Genomic DNA, 17,259 nt, shown 5'->3' with positions numbered 1-17,259 from the left:
GAATTAACAGAGGTGGGAAGGGGGTCCAAAGAACGAAATCAAGAAATTTAAGACACCTCCTTTGTTGTTGGAACTGAGAGGATTAGAAAAATCCTACAGATGATCTGTCTTAGTAACTACCTCTTTCCAAGGTACATAAGTAAAATGAGTAACATCAAGAATGCATTAGGTGAGTGAGCAATGCACTAGCTGAGTGAGCAATCTTTATACAGTTTGTGCCATGTAGCAAGGAATTTTATTGAAAGGATGAGTTAGAGGATCCCATTGATTTCTAATGTCTTTTATCAGTGTCTTGCCAGTGTTTATTTTGAGTTTGTCTGCTGCACCATTCATGACTTCAGGGAAATGTCTCTAGTGTCCTTTTCTTTAATTCGGTATCTTAATTTTACTCGTCTTCCTGTTGTTCATCACTTATTTATTGACTTACGGTTATTTGAAATTCGCCTACCTAAAAAAATGGTTTTGTATAATGAAATGTAATTTTTTAGGCAATGGCAATTTATTGAACATTCAAAACTGAGAAATACTAGTACCTTTTTTTCCCTTTATCTCTAGAGATGCTATCTTGTGGCCAATACTATTAAGCCTGAGATTCCAGCCTCCAGTCTTGTTTATTTTGTCAGAAAGTAACTCTTTCCTTTTAAAATCATGACAAAGCCATTCTGTTAGGTATAATTAACTATGTCCTGGGAGTTGGATATGATGAGATGACTTAGTTTTCAATCATAATTCATGTGAGGACACATTTCATATTCCCCTTCTCAATTTATATTAATTAGAAAAAATCAATACTTAGTCTTTTCCTTAATACAGAGTAAAAACAGGATTATTAATTAAAGGCACATTTTATTTTGGACCTAAAGGATAACTACATTATCGTTTTAATCTTAAATGAGATATATGTAAAATTGTTACATATGGTAAGGATATTTGTACAAATTTAGGATATTCTTAATCTTTATAAACCAATGCTAATATATGCTTCTTTATGTTTTGGTTATTTTTGAAGATGCTTTTAGTAGATTATTATACCTTACAAAATTACTAAGTTCTTCACTGAAACCTTAAACTAAACACTTTTTAGTGTAATTTTAACTGAGTTGTTTATCCTCTAAATAAAATTTGTTTCCTTTGAAGTGATACTAGTTGCCAAGTCCAAAGATTAAGGGGAGACAGAGAATCTGTTCTTTTGGTGGACTTATATTAGGAAAATAGTATGAAGCCTTAATACAGTGTTAGCTTGTTCTGACCTGAGCATCTTCTTAAAGTTAGTATGTAGACACAAGCTTCTTAGGAAAAAAAAAAAAAGCACTGTTGATGAAGTCATTGCACATTTGTTAAAATTATAGCCTCCTTTTTCATAAATATACTTTATGCTTCGTTTAAATTTTTAAAATTTACAACTTGTTAGTCATTTGTTTATAAAGAAGCATTCAGAATTCTAGATTTATATAGTAATAAAACTACTCCGTTTTTCCAGCTTTCTTTGCCTAAAGAGCTTTTTGGAGGGCATGCTTTATTTTTATGTTTCTATTTATTTAAAATGCAACCATGTTTCATAGGAGACATCTATACATAAAAGATAATACAGTTGTATAATGACTTAATGTTCTTTTACTGTTCCATTTGAATATTAGAAAGAATATCTTTAGTCAATTTCAGTTGCATATAAATATTTTTCATATTCAGTATTCCCCAAACAGGACTTCTATTATTAAAAATCTGATATAATGCTTAATTACTTAGAATATATTCTAATAATTTAAATTCTATTGAATATAATATTGTTATTTCTAAAAATACACACACATTAGGTAATATAAACACCTGTTTTTATCTATTCAGATCTTACTGGATTTCACACATAGTAGCCAACCCCTGCCAGCTCTTTGTTACTCTGTGATTTAGTCATTTACATGGATTTATAATTATTCTGCATTTATGCAATCTGATTTTGATCAGATGTTTCTTTTTTCTATTAATGTAAGCTAATTGTAGCACAGCTGATTTTTCATTTTCCATTGTAAGAGAGGAAAGAACACAGCATAAAAAATTATAATTTAAAAATAATTTTGAAATCTCAGGCGTATTTTTAATTTTTATCTTCACTAACAATTTCTGCAACCACCTTATCACTTCAAAAGCTTTTCAGTAATACACCTAACAAGAAGCCAAATGGACAGCTTTTATTATTTCATTTTAGTTCATGAATCTGGTTTGTATTAGAGGTGCTAAGAGTGAATGATTCATGACTAAAAGATGAGGGTGGCATGTGGGGGTGGTAAAAAGCAAAGTTTTAGATAATCCACATGCTGAATAATCCTCCTTGAAAAACAGCAAATGAAGAAAACATTTCACAGAATGCTTTTTATATCATTTGTCGCAGGAATATATTATTCTGACCAAAAAAAATGCTACTACAGAAAACATAATAAAATATTTGCGTCTTCTGTCTGACCCATAGAAAGTATTCAAGTAATCTTATTTAATACTTTTAAGATTCTAATCCTTTTAAAGAATGAAGTGATTATTGAAATGTTCTGCAATCCCTTAGTTACAGTATTAGTATATTATGGGGTCTGTTACTGTTATTTTTCAAAGATTTCACTTAAATAGAAGTCTTTATTGTATACCGTGTTTCCATTATAGTCATCTAAGAGAGATCTTTTAGCCCTACCATGTAGTTGAAATTGCCCTTAAGATTTGTCATATTTATAACATCAGTAGAAAATAATCAAAAGCATCCTGGAGTAGGCCCCAGTGGTTGCAGTTACATACCTTATCTCATTGCCTTACTGGAAACTTATATATTAATTTCTTTATGCTCCTTACCACTGATAGGGCTACCATAGGTTTGTCACGGTGAAGAATGCATTTCACACAGTCTCCAGATTTTTAAAATTTCACTATCAGAAACCATTTTATCTTATAGAGTTCATTTTAAGAGCTTTTTAAGCCTATATTCTTTTGCAACCAATGTAATTTCTAAACCTTTTATCGGTTTTGTAGAGATATTTGGTTACAGCAAATGGTGTTACTAAATTTTTTCATAAAGTTCTTATAGACTCATGCAGTTAGTAATGCTCATTAAATATTGTTAATTGTCACCAATGTTATTATAACTTCATTCATAGAACTTCCTTAGAGATCCATTTTGACACTTCATTTTTTTCCTAAAAAAAACAAACATAACGGGTATTAAGGAGGGCACTTGTGATGAACACTGGGTGTTGTATGTAAGTGATGACTCACTAAATTCTGCACCTGAAACAAGTATTACACTGTGTTTAAATAAACAAAAAGGGCAAAACTAAATAACAAAACAAAAAAACCCCAAAACTCTCTGAAGGTAATCTCAGAAATTTGTTGTCTTGCAGAGCTGTCTTAACATTTAAGCAGCTTTCCAAATGGCCATTCACCACTTGCAAAGTGGTCAGGTGCCTTTTAAACATTAAATTCATTCATGTGATTGCTTCAATTGAGAATGTCCTGGGAGGAGAAAAGAGGAGACTGGATTGCAAAGCTGACTTAAATCCCTTACTGTTAAAACCTGATTATGTACGTTGACATTTTGCCCCACTGTTCAGCATTCCTTTTCAGTTCACGTCATGCTGAATTACAGGCAGATCATTGTTATTAAAATATTTGGAAAAAGTCTATAGTACATTTTCTTAAATTGTAACAAGTTTGAAAAATGTAGTGTTTCCTGATGGAAAAATTCTGAGTATTCTAATGGCTTTTTAAAAAAATCATTTATTTGCTAGGTAAGTTCTCTTCTACGCTTTATGAGACTGGTGGCTGTGATATGTCACTTGTGAATTTTGAACCAGCAGCAAGAAGAGCATCCAATATCTGGTATGTGTGAAGTCATATTAGGAGAATGTATGTACTTGCATATATTTGCTATGTTTAAAGATTTTAGGCCTTGAGATGGAAAAGTTATTTTGAAAACATTTGTTCATATTGGCTTAAATAATTTGTCACTGTGCATTTGTCTCCAAAGATTTAAGGTAGAATTTATTGTTCTGGAAAAAAGAAAGCATTATTCTTAAAACAAAAGCTGTTCTGTATTTTAAATATTAAGTAAAAATTCCCTGTAGATCTTATAGTGGGGGGGGTTTCCCACAATTTCAAATTTAACTATAGATTTTGTGCTACACACACGCACACGTGCGCGCGTTGCAAGATCAATAAAAAGCGTATTAAAAAAAGCTTATTAGAAAAATTAGAAAAGGTCAAGTTATCTTTTTAGATGATCGTCTTTTCTTTTGTTTTAAAATTTGTTTACCAGCTTAAGAAAGGAATTTCTTAAAATATGGGTCATAATATTACATTTAGTTTCTTTTCTCTCCTTCCCTTACGAAGAAATTACACTGTAAGATAAGAAGTTAGGAGAAAAGCAGATAAAAAATAGAAATCTTGAGCATGCAATCAGTTGTAACTTAGAATGTATTAAAGTTTTTTCTAAAATATTAATCTTATTCACCTATTCAACTTGTTGCATTGAAATCCATTATTAAATGATTAGCTCACTTTTTTTGCAGGGATCATTTGAATCCTATTTTAGGATTTACGTTTAATAATGGGACACACCTATTTAAATGTTACATCTATGGCAGTTCACTTACTTTTTTAAAGTTTTTAGGGGCCATTTAAAGCACTAGGATCTTGCAGTCACTTAGCTTAACTTGCTGGAGAGATAGAACACTTGCTAAGCTTCTTGAGTCCAGTTTCAGAACTGACCCTGTCGAGAATGAATAAAAATTCAAGTGTTAGGTGATTTCCTAACAGTGGAAACAATAGAAAGATGGAGCAATGGAAACAATTATGTTTAATGTAATTTAAGATAAGAACAATTCCTTACACCATAAACGTGGTAAGGTGTCAAGTTTCAAAAATCTAAACTTGACTGTGGAAGCGGAGTGATCACATTGTAAGCTGTTAGAGCTTAAATTTGTTGTGGCTGCAGGCAATATGTTAATTGCTTTCTTAAACCCATCTCACAAGAACTTTGTGATAAGAGGTGCTATTATCCTGTGTTACTTAGGTGGACACTGAAGTGTAAAAGGTTGGATAACTTTCCCAAATCTCATTTAGCTGATGAAGAGATTTGAATATAGATACTCTGGCCCAGAGGCTGTATGCTCTTAATCACATCTGTAGGAAAATGCGATTTTGTATTTTGAAGTACTTGGAAAAGTGAAGACAGTGTAAATAATACCACATAATTGTTAAAAGATTTATTTTTCTTTCTATTCCGTGACAAGCTATTTAGTCCCTAAAGTTTTTTTCATTTTATTTTAGTGACACGGATTCTCATGTATCCAGTTCTACCTCAGTTCGATTTTATCCACATGATGTGGTAGGTTTTCCTTTATTTTTATAAAATAATGTACATTCAGATTAAGTAGCGACACAAATCAGAAAAGTTGAGGTTTATAAAATACCAATTTTGTTGAAAACTATGGCACAATCTCCTTTGCTGTTCCATAGTGGCTCTCTTCTTGTTAAGTCCTTTGTTAGGAAATAAATATAAAACACCATGAAGTTTCATAAGCTGTGTATGAATCAGTAATTATACTTTTGAGAATATGTAAAGGTCCATTTACTCACCAATGTCATAATCTGGTTGTGCCATCTTAAAACTTGACTTTGAAAATTATGATTTTGAATATTATATTATCTGTTAACTGTTAAGATACTCATATACCAGTGTGTGTGTGGGAAGCTTAGTGATGATATCGCTGTGTAAAAAATACACCATGTGAGATACAGTGGGGATATTTTAAAAAGATAACACAGCTTTTGCCCTCAAGATGTATTTGTTGAACTTAGAAAATGAAATTCTTTTTTTAAACTTATTTTATTTAGATTCAATTAGTTAACATATAAAATGAAATTCTTATATGGAACACGTAAGAAATACATGCAAATAAATGTAGTGCCAAAGGGGTTAATTATTAGTGGCTTCCTGAAGATGATTAGTTGTGAGCTGGCTTTTAAGACCATCGATGTGAGTTGGCACAGAACAATGGTTTTCAACATTTGGCAATGTCTGAAAACACTTTTACTTGTCACAACTAGGGGAATGTTACTGCTATCTAGTGAATGCGTAGAAGCCAGGGATACTATAAAACGTCCTACAGTGGACAGCAGAACCCCCAAAGAAAGAATTATCTGACTGAAAATACCTGTAGTGCCAAGATTGAGAAACCCTGGCATAGAGGATAAGAAAAAAAGTGTTTGGGGTGGTACTTGTCAATGCTAAGAGATAAAAATGGCTATGTTATTTATAGGAAGCAGATTTTCTTGACTATACCCACATATGTGTTTGAAAAGTAAAGATTGTCTCTGCTTTTTTGCTGGAGTGTATTCCTGGAAACTTCATAGGAAAGCCAAAAATAGGGAAATGATTGTTTTTTTTGTTTGTTTGTTTTCTATGATTGAATGGTATGGAAACACTGGGATAGTGAAATCCTGGCTAGGGCTGTGCTGGATAAGGGAACCTTTAGACTCTTTCAGAGGAAGGGGAAACCGGTGAACTGTTGAGTGGATAAATTAAAGCTAAAAGAAATGTAATGTGGTAATTTCCTTATAGCCTCGGATGAGTAGCCTGCCAAAACAAAAGAAAAAAAGGGGGTGTAAGAGGGATTTTAAAACAACAGTGATAAGAGACTGTAGGAAGAAATGACAGTTGAAGGCATTGAATCCAATTCAGAGGAGCTTAGATTTAACATGGTAATGAGGTTCATAGCTTTGAGAAAAGGCCATAAATTTGGCAGGGAGAAGAGAAGCCACTAATGATTCACAGTACGTGATTTTAATGGATTCACTAGCTGTACAGTCATACAGTGTTAAGATTTCAAACACTTTTCCCAATACATCTTTTCCAAAAGACCTATTGATTAATTTGCTTTAAGTTTACTTCCTATTATCACCTTTTGTAGTTTCTAATGATCATAAAATATCTGTAAGGAGTATAGAGAATTAAGGGGACTTAGATAATCTGCAAGCTGATTGAGTAGCCCTTGAATCATGACTTGATTAAATCAAGATTTTTAAGCCTTTCAGTGCTGACTTTCTTTTAGCTCTCTCTTCCGCAGATTCGATTGAACAGACTATTGACCATCGATACAGATTTGTTGGAGCAACAAGACATTGATCTAAGCCCTGACTTGGCAGCTACTTACGGTCCAACAGAAGAAGCTGCTCAAAAGGTTAAACACTATTATCGCTTTTGGATCTTACCCCAGCTATGGATCGGCATTAACTTTGACAGACTCACACTTTTGGCCCTGTTTGATAGGTGAGAATACAGTGTGATATTAAAGATATGTGCAGATTTTATTTTTAAATTGAAATGTCCCTAATTACCACTTGGTTACCATTTTGGAAAATGTTTTCTATTTTGGTTCTTTTGAGATAAAATTTAAGTTAATAGGGCTCCCAAATATTGACTCTCTTCAATTAAAAACTTTCTTGTGGCAATTTTAATATGTTTATACAAAAAAAATCCTTTTTATCATCAGTAAGAATCATGGAACTATACCTAAAAGCCAGAAAATATGAAGTGTTAATGATCATAAGATTATAGGTAATATGACTCTAAATATGAAAGGTATAAGAGGGAACTTCTGTTCCCTGTTTCGTAGTACTAGTCTTAATAATGAATAGTATTAGTAGTCTATTAAAACTTGGTGCTTCCTGTTGACTGGAGTAACAAAGATTGGATTTACTCCTATCTGAAACAACAAAAAAGAGACAAAATGCATGAACCAGTGGTTTTCAGGACATTGGAGATAAGAAAACAGGACAGTGATTCCTGAGAGATGGGAAACACATTATGTGGGTCCTACAGTTGCCCCAGCTTACTGCCTTGAGATAGTTCCCAGTCTTCCTCGCTGGCTCCTACACAGGGCGGAGGTACTGAAGTGGAGCCCAGCAGACTTCCTGAATTAGATGGAGCTATGAGTCCAGGGACACCCAACACAGAGTATCAGAGAGAGGACTGCTATTCACAGAGAACCTCAGAGTTCCGCAGCGGGTCTCCACAACTCTTCCACAGAGTACAGATTAGTGAATGTATGTGAAGAAACTACCTGAGGCTGGGGTAAAATCATGTGAAAGAAATAGATGGGCAGGACCTGACACACAGGGATAGGAATAACGCCTATTCCCAGCTGTCTGATTGAAGAAACTCATAATTCATATATTATGGTGCATTATGTTGAGTACTCAGGAAAGTCTTGCCTTAAAAGTGGGGAATAGTTAGCCCTAACATGGGCACTGCTCCAGATCCAACAAACAAGTTATAAAAGCAAGACCTAAAATGATCAAACTGTTTCCAAGTAGCATAACAAATTTTAAGAAGATTTATAGAAATCTGAAAATTGTCACCACCTAAAGATTTTGACAGTGGCATCCAATCAAAGGATTCGCAATGACATCCAACCAAAGATTACCAAACATGCAAAGAAGCAGTAAAACATGATTTATGAGGGAAATAATCAAAACCAACCTGTAATTGTCACAGATGTTAGAATTAGCTGTCAAAGACATTAAAACAAGTATAACTGTACTCTATATGTTAAAAAAGTAGAGACATGAAAGATATTTTAATTTATTTATTTCAGAGAGCAAGAGAGAGAGTGCAAGTGGGGGGAGGGGCAGCTCAATTAAATTAATAAACCTTTAGACAGGCTGATTAGGGGGAAAAAAAAGAGAAAAGATACAAATTGCTTATAACAGGAATGAGATAGGATATCACTACAGATTGTACTGGTGTTAAGTGGATAATAGGATATTATGATCAGCTGTATGTACATAAATTTGACAATGGACAAATTTCTTTTTATTTTTTTTTATTTTTTTTTTTAAAGATTTTATTTTTTTATTTGAGAGAGAATGAGATAGAGAGCACGAGAGGGAAGAGGGTCAGAGGGAGAAGCAGACTCCCTGCTGAGCAGGGAGCCCGATGCGGGACTCGATCCCGGGACTCCAGGATCATGACCTGAGCCGAAGGCAGTCGCTTAAGGCAGTCGCTTAACCGACTGAGCCACCCAGGCGCCCCGACAATGGACAAATTTCTTGAAAGATAGAAATCATCATAGTTCATTCTGAAAGATACATTACCTTAATGGTACTATATCTATTAAATAAATGGAAATTGTAGTTAAACACCTGTCTGTAAAGAAAACTCCAAGCCTAAATGGCATCAAAATAATATCCCAAATCAGTTAAGTAGAGAAATGGTAGGCTTTTCAACAAATGGTCTTGGGACCATTGGATTTTCATATGGAAAAAAAAAAACTTTTATACTTATATTGCACCGTTTATAAAATTATGAAAATTAACTCAAAATGGATCATAGGTCTAAATGTAAAATCTAAAGCAATAAAATTCCTAGAACAAAACAAAACATAGTAGAACATTTTTGTGACCTTGGGTTAGGCAAAATTTTGTAGATGTGATACCAAAAACAACAAATGAAATTGATATACTGAATTCATCAAAATTAAAAACTAACAAAAGCCTAAGGAGAGCATACATTCAGTGATGAGAACTACAGACAGTATGTAATATGGCAGAACTGCCGAGGATCATGGAAACAATCTGGACTTCTCCAACTGCTATAGAAAAACAAATGAGAATACCAGTTACTGATTTGAAAGTACTGTTGACTTGTTTTCGTCTGAGAGGACTATAAAATGAACTAGTACAGAAATGTTTGTGAATTTTCTTAGGCCAATTGATGATTGTAAACAGGGCATTGACTTAAAAAAAGTTAATAAAAAATTTTATGGTTATAAAAATAATTCTTTACCTATTCTAGAAAATTTAAATATGTATAGGAAGATTTTAAGACAAGAAGGGGCCAACCATAATTCTACCCAGAGAGAACCGGTATTAGTAGTATCATTTTGATATATTGTCTTTTTTAACCCATATGTATATGCTTTTAAATAACAACTTGTATCTTCCTATACATAGTTTTATGTCCTGCTTTCTTTGTATAGCAAATATACTGAGTATGTTCCCATGTCGGTAAATATTTTTTAAAAACAAGACTTTTAGCAAGTATCTAACATTTTATGAATAAAATTTCCCCAACAAGTAATGAGATAGATTCTTATTTTTTGGTATGACATATAAAAATCATCTTCATTGCTGTATGTAATATCTGGGTCATCATATTGTTTAATCAGTTTAATGAAATATAGAACTGTCTCAGCAGCTTTGATAGAGGCAACATTGATGGTTTTTATTACTGCCTTCATTTTCAATATATGTAATAGCCTGTATTTAAGTAATTCTAGTAAATTAGTTTTGAGATTATTTCAGGTGATTTCAAGATGTGGAAAATGAAATCACTTGGTATCAAAATTTGGTTACAAACTTTGTCATATAAAATAACTTTCCATTTTGATTTTCTAGAAATTGAGGTTTTGTTTTTTAAACGTGTTTCTTTGCATATCTCCTTTTATTTGCTATTCAAGTTGGTTAGTTATTCAGCAACAAATGTTACAGAAAAGCAGATGTTAAAGAAGAGTAAACTTTTGAAATAGAAATTAAAACTAATATATTATGTCTTGTAATTAGAACTTCAGTTACTATAGCATGCTTTATCTGCACATAAGGTTTTGTGTTAATTTTCCATATAAACTGGTTTTTTTATCAGTATCCTCCAAAACCTTATTCAAAACCAGTACCAAAAAAGCATGTCAGCAAGCATAGTATGAACTTCTTCATGATGTCTTCCCTTTTTTCACTCTAATTTCTTATATTGATGATATACTTACTCATAAATTTTTCTGTCTACAGAAATCGTGAGATTCTGGAAAATGTGTTAGCTGTCATCCTGGCTATTCTTGTGGCTTTTTTGGGATCTATTCTTCTCATACAAGGCTTCTTCAGAGATATCTGGGTCTTCCAGTTCTGCCTAGTGATAGCCAGCTGTCAATACTCACTACTTAAGGTACCAGCATCTCTCTTCTTTTCAGACTAGGGAATAATATTTGTGTTAAAAGGCAGAGGTTTTGTATCATTCATTGCATTATAGTAAGATGTTAATTTTTAGATTTATTTTCCCTAGATGTTTACATTAGATTGGATAGGGAACAAAAGGGACATATAAACTTTAAAAAATCATGGTATGTAAATGAAGCTTCCTAAGAACTATTTTGGGGGGGCTGGTATTAAAAGAAAATATCTGAAAAAAAAATATCTGGGCATTTGTTAAAAATGAGAATTAACATTCTTGAAATTCATTTTAAAAATATGAACATCAACTCTCCCACTCCCATATTTTAAGCCTTCTATTCTGTAGATTAAATTTATTAAAATCCATCATTGTTTGGATATAGTAATGTCAAGACTAGTATATATATTCTTTGGGACACTGAAAGCAGAAGATTGGTATCCCTTTGCTATTTAAATAGTAGCTCTGAAATGCCAGATGTTACTAATTTTAATCTTTCTAAAAATGGAAAAAATCACATACCTCATTTTTCACCTTCCATGCAAAATCAGTACGGACTGTTAATTTGGACTGTTTCCTTTTCTTCTGAGCTAGTAAAACTCTTGCTTGTATTGGTTATCTGCCCAGTGTATACTAAAACATGCAGAACTCTCCCCAGCCTGAATGGTTATCTGCCCAGTGTATACTAACATGCAGAACTCTCCCCAGCCTGAATGGTTATCTGCCCAGTGTATACTAAGATGCAGAACTCTCCCCAACCTGAATGGTTATCTGCCCAGTGTATACTAAGATGCAGAACTCTCCCCAACCTGAATGGTTATCTGCCCAGTGTATACTAACATGCAGAACTCTCCCCAGCCTGAATGGTTATCTGCCCAGTGTATACTAACATGCAGAACTCTCCCCAGCCTGAATGGTTATCTGCCCAGTGTATACTAAGATGCAGAACTCTCCCCAACCTGAATGGTTATCTGCCCAGTGTATACTAAGATGCAGAACTCTCCCCAACTTGAATGGTTATCTGCCCAGTGTATACTAACATGCAGAACTCTCCCCATCCTGAATGGTTATCTGCCCAGTGTATACTAACATGCAGAACTCTCCCCAACTTGAATGGTTATCTGCCCAGTGTATACTAACATGCAGAACTCTCCCCATCCTGAAAACTGTTTGGTTCTGTTTATACTCTTTGCTGTCCTTTCTCTCTTTATAGATAGACATCCAGAAAAACCACTTGTGTCAACTCCATTTCTTTCCATTTCTTCAAGACTCATCCATACTTTTTACCTCATTTGCAGTACTGAAACTACAGTCTTTTTGGGCTAATAAGCTCTAATTGCCAGATCTATGTCCTTTTTTATTCTTCTTTGTGAGTGCTGTATCATTTAGTACCTATGAATACTGTCTTCTATTTTTATATTATCCTTATTTTGATCTGTGACTTTATGCTACCCTGATGATTATCCTAACTTTTCAGATAACTTGAATTTCCTTTGTTGCCTCTTTGGTCTTTGGACTACTTCTTAGTTTATAAGAATTTTAGGATTTTATCTGGCCCTCTTTTCAGCTTGCAACTCCTTGCCAGTGAAGTCACCTTCTTTTATTACTTCATTTGTTGTCCCCATGTATGAATCATGTCCAGATTTATATCTCAAAGTCTTCATCATTCTCACAAGCTTTAGTCCTATATACCTAACAGGCAGTTTGGCACATTTTAAAAATACCGTTATCATCATCTTCTGATAAATATTTTTCTTTCCCAGTTCCTTTGCTTTTGACAGTGGTATACTGACTGAAAATCCTAAAGCCTCTCTGTTCCTTACTTCCCGACCCCTAATAACAAGTAACCAGGTCCCTTTGATTAAATTTGGTGATTCTCTGTCAAAATTTCTGGCCTTTATTCTTTCTATTCCAACCACTATAATCCATCTCTTTATTGCCTTAAACTACTTAAATTCATTCCTTTGCTTCAGTGTCTCTTGTCCTGTTAACTTTGTCCACTATTTTCAGGTTAATCTGGTTAGATGTGGAAAGATAAAAGATGACTGAGATTTAAAATTTTTTTTAGATTTAAAAAATCTAGTTGAGGGATGCCTGGGTGGCTCAGACGGTTAAGCATCGGCCTTCAGCTTAGGATCGGGTCCTGCATCAGGCTTCTTGCTCGGCAAGGAGCCTGCTTCTCCCTCTGCCTGCCGCTCCCCATGCTTGTGTGCTCGCTCTCTCTCTAATAAATAAACTCTTTAAAAAAAATAAAAAAAAATAAATCTAGTTGACTAGAAGAATGGTAATAACCATAAACAGAAGTAAGAAAGACTGGACCAGAAGCTTTTAGAGGCCAGATGTTGCAATTGAGTTTAGAGCTTACCTGGTCTCATATCCAGTCAAGGGCCACATGCCAGACTTGCTGAGCTTGGTCCATCCTAACTGCCTGTTAGGTATATAGGACTAGGGTTCATAGAGTTGTAGGGTGGTGATAGACCATCCTAATGAAATTGTTTGGACTGCTGTTAGAAATGAACTGGAACTTGGGAGAAAAGTTATGATTTGGGAAGTGGCTGCAAAACACCTTTTGAACATTTTTCAGGGAAGTTGATAAAATCTCTTATAGGGAAACAGCTTAACTTGATGATTTTGATGTGAAAATACAGAGAATAGATTTAATACAAATACTATTGAATTGTTTAGTAGGCTTGAAATTTGTGGGCTGAACTAGAATTCTTCTTATAAACTAACCCATATTTTGTGCATTTCCTGAATGGAGTGGAATCATATAAGAAAGCATTCTACCTTAATTATATGTAATGATGAGCCAAGGAGTAAGATGGACTATCTACCATATGCCATTTCAGAAGTGTAAGCTATTTGTAAAGTTTTAATTAACCATAATTAATAAGAGTCAGGAAAGATTTGAGATCTCTTTGATATCACAGTGACACCAGTATCTGGAATTTCATCTTCTCTTATTTTAACAGACTTAATGTAGGTCATTTCTTAGCTGTGGAATATTTTACTTGAAATTATTTCAGGCATTTTGAAAGTTGCTTATAAAGTTACGAGGACCTCAGTAGTGTAATCTATCTTTTGTTTCATTTTTAGAGTGTTCAACCAGATTCTTCTTCTCCCAGACATGTAAGTCACTCTGATATGCCTGTAACTTATAATTCCCTAACATTCATCAAAACCTTCTTTTGGTCATATGTCAGATTGAATTAAGATTTATGTTATTATTTTCTCATCTAAGTTTTGACGCTCTACTAGAAAGATGATTTATTAGCATGAAATAAAATGATATTATAATTGTGGACTCTAAATCTCAGTTGAAAATGAGCATAATTCATTTTTTGACAGCCTGTTTTAGGAGGCTATCAAGTAGACATAGTTCGTATAAACTCATAGTTACTTAATAACTTGTATTTAATAAAGTTTGAAGAATAAATCATGAATAAGTACTGAAAAATAGAATTTTGAAGTAGGGGGAACTGTACATTATTTTGCTTAGGTAATCATTAAGAGCAAGAATAAAGAAATAATAAATTGATCTGGTGTTTAGACCTGTGGACCCTAAGGAGATTAAAAACCTTATTATTCACTTTGTGACTTTGGAAGAGTATTAGCTGCTAAACAGTATTTTTGTGAAGTATGGTCCAATTTTAGAACCCACCATAGAGTATTTAATAGAAAAACCAAAGGGTGGGGCGCCTGGGTGGCTCAGTCGGTTAAGTGTCTGCCTTTGGCTTGGGTCATGATCTCAGGGTCCTGGGATCGAGCCCTGCATCGGGCTCCCTGCTCAGCGGGGAGCCCGCTTCTCCCTCTCCTCCTCACATGTGCTGTCACTCTCAAATAAATAATTAAAATCTTAAAAAAAAAAAAAGACCAAAGGGCATTCTCTTTAAAATAGTTCAAAAACAGACTCTAAGAACAGTTTGTGATGATGCCTTCTTTCTTGAATATAATTATTATTTTTACGCTTACACTGGAATACTTAATAGTGAGTGTAGATGAGCAAAACAGAACAAGGAAGCAAATTATTTTCTTTCAACTGATTGTTTAATATTTTGTAAGAATGCTTTTGAAGTGTATGATAGATGGGAGCATTGCTTTTAACTTCAAATTTTGACATAATTTGAAATTTAGGGAAAAGTTGCAAGGCTTGTGCAAAGAATTCTTGATGCCATTCACCGGCTCCCTGTGCGAACATATGCCATATTTGCTTATTCCCTTTCTGGTTTTTCTCCACCACCCTGTCCCGCTCCTTCCAGCCTACACACACTTCCCTGGGAGTGGATTGTAGACACAGTGCCCCTGTACCTCTAAAGATTCCCATGTATTTTCCTAGAAACAAAGGTATTCCTTTACATGATTAATTTCAATATAATTATTAAAATCAGGACACTGAACATTGCTAGAATACTATTTTGTAATCTACAGATCTTACTCAGGCATTTCCTGTTGACTCAGTTGGCAGAGAAAATCCCTGATTATGTGTTTGTTGTTTTTAGCCTCTAATCTAGAGCAGTTCTTCCGTATATATTTGTCTTTCACGATATTGACCCTTTTGGTAGGTACATGCCATTTACTTTGTAGACCATCCCTTAATTTGAGTTTGTCTGATGTTTCTTCTTGATTAGATACAGGACATGCTTTTTTGGAAGGAAAATTATGAAAGTGATGTGTTGTTCTCAGCGTGTCATTTCAGGAAGCACATGATGTTGATTTATCCTTTTACTGGTGATGTTAACTTTCATCTTTTGGCTAAGGGTAGTCTCTGCAAGGTTTTTCAAACTCCTCAGTATTAACAGTTGGGGCTGGATAATTCTTTGTTGAGAATCCATGGGAGGGAGCGGTGCTGTCCTGTACATTTTTGGTTGTTTAGCATTACCTCTGACCTCTACCCACTAGATGTCAGTAGCACACTCCCCAATTGTGACAACCAGAATGTCTTCTGACATTGCCAAATATCCTCTAGGGGGCAAAATTACCTCCCCTCCCTTGAGAACCACTAATTATTGTAATGTTACTGTTTTTCTTCTTAGAGTTAATAAGTGTTGCATAGGGAGATAGTTGGGGATTTCATATATGTCCCTTTGCCCCAAAAACTTCCACCTACTACTTGTTTTCAGTAAAAATCTATTGATATTTCTTGCCTGAATCAGTTATGATTCGATGGTTGCCAAATAGTAATTTTCTAATTCCATCATTCCTTCCAATTTATTAGTTGACTTTTTACTGTAAGGAAGAACTCTTCCTTCTGTGTTTACTTATTTGTATTGGTTTGGATTCATATTTTATTCAGTGGACTATAACATTACTAACATTTATTTGCATGCACAAATTATCCTGATTTGGCCATTGGGGCCCACCAAGCTGCCCTCTCTGTCCTTTTGATATATCCTTATCAGTCTTTAAGTACTTCCTTCCTTTTCACAATAATATGTTCCAGGCTCATCTATATATACTTTCCCTACCCTAGCCCAAAACCAGCCTTTTCTCTGTGAAGGCCTGGGTTTTTTTAGTCAGTAGTGTTATTTATAAACTAAGATCTTGATGCTAGTAATCTTTATTACTAGAATGTCATTATTTCTAGGTCCTCTCAATGGTTAAAGCTAGGAAATATATTTATGTATATACGTATGTGCATGTATACATGTATACACACATCTTATATCGATTTATATGTGTATTAAAAATAAGTTCGTATTGATACCTCTAATATTTCAGTCCAGTATCACAGGGTTCATTCTATTCTTCTTCCTTCTCATATTTGTAATTTCTTTCTGCCACAGTCAGAAACTTGGCTTCCTATGGATACATTTTGAATCCTTAGAATATAAGCTATCAAAGATCTCAATAGCTAGTTGTGAGTCTTAAAATCAACTAACTTTTTTTTTAATATCATTTTTCAGGGCCATAATCGTATCATTGCCTACAGTAGACCAGTTTATTTCTGTTTATGTTGTGGTCTTATTTGGCTCTTGGATTATGGTAGCAGAAACCTTACTACAACCAAGTTCAAATTATATGGAATAACTTTCACTAATCCACTGGTGTTTATATCAGCCAGGGATTTAGTTATAGGTGAGTGATCTTTAAAGTATTTCAGATCTTAACATTAATTTATTTGTACACAAATAGTTCCCTGATAAATAGATCAATTATATAGTTAAAAAATGGTTTTTATAGGCTTACTTTGCTGTTTATTGTAATCCTCTCGGTGAGGAACAAAACTATAGGGCTATTATGAATGAAACAAGTTAATGATGAATACATATAACAGAATTCTT

The 17,259-nt window shown here is 33.9% G+C and overlaps 1 protein-coding gene across 5 annotated transcripts in view; it reads left to right on the top strand.

The window, feature by feature from the left end:
- PCNX1 (pecanex 1) overlaps positions 1-17,259 on the top strand; it is a 151,497-nt gene that overhangs the window by 84,220 nt on the left and 50,018 nt on the right. For 3 of the 5 annotated variants that reach the window (XM_028126212.2, XM_028126144.2, XM_088024558.1), the window contains 6 exons: positions 3,765-3,855; positions 5,305-5,362; positions 7,089-7,306; positions 10,822-10,975; positions 14,075-14,107; positions 16,882-17,053. In XM_028126212.2, coding sequence (XP_027982013.2) covers positions 3,765-3,855; positions 5,305-5,362; positions 7,089-7,306; positions 10,822-10,975; positions 14,075-14,107; positions 16,882-17,053 — 726 coding nt within the window. The remainder of the gene's footprint in view (positions 1-3,764; positions 3,856-5,304; positions 5,363-7,088; positions 7,307-10,821; positions 10,976-14,074; positions 14,108-16,881; positions 17,054-17,259) is intronic. The other 2 variants (XM_028126302.2, XM_088024557.1) reach the window with 1 other exon arrangement.

Source organism: Eumetopias jubatus, unplaced genomic scaffold (assembly GCF_037043125.1).
Source record: "Eumetopias jubatus isolate StellerSeaLion01/CBP00866 unplaced genomic scaffold, mEumJub1_p1.0 scaffold_7, whole genome shotgun sequence".
In the NCBI taxonomy this organism is placed as follows: Eukaryota; Metazoa; Chordata; class Mammalia; order Carnivora; family Otariidae; genus Eumetopias; species Eumetopias jubatus.
This window is presented reverse-complemented; position numbering and strand designations above follow the sequence as displayed.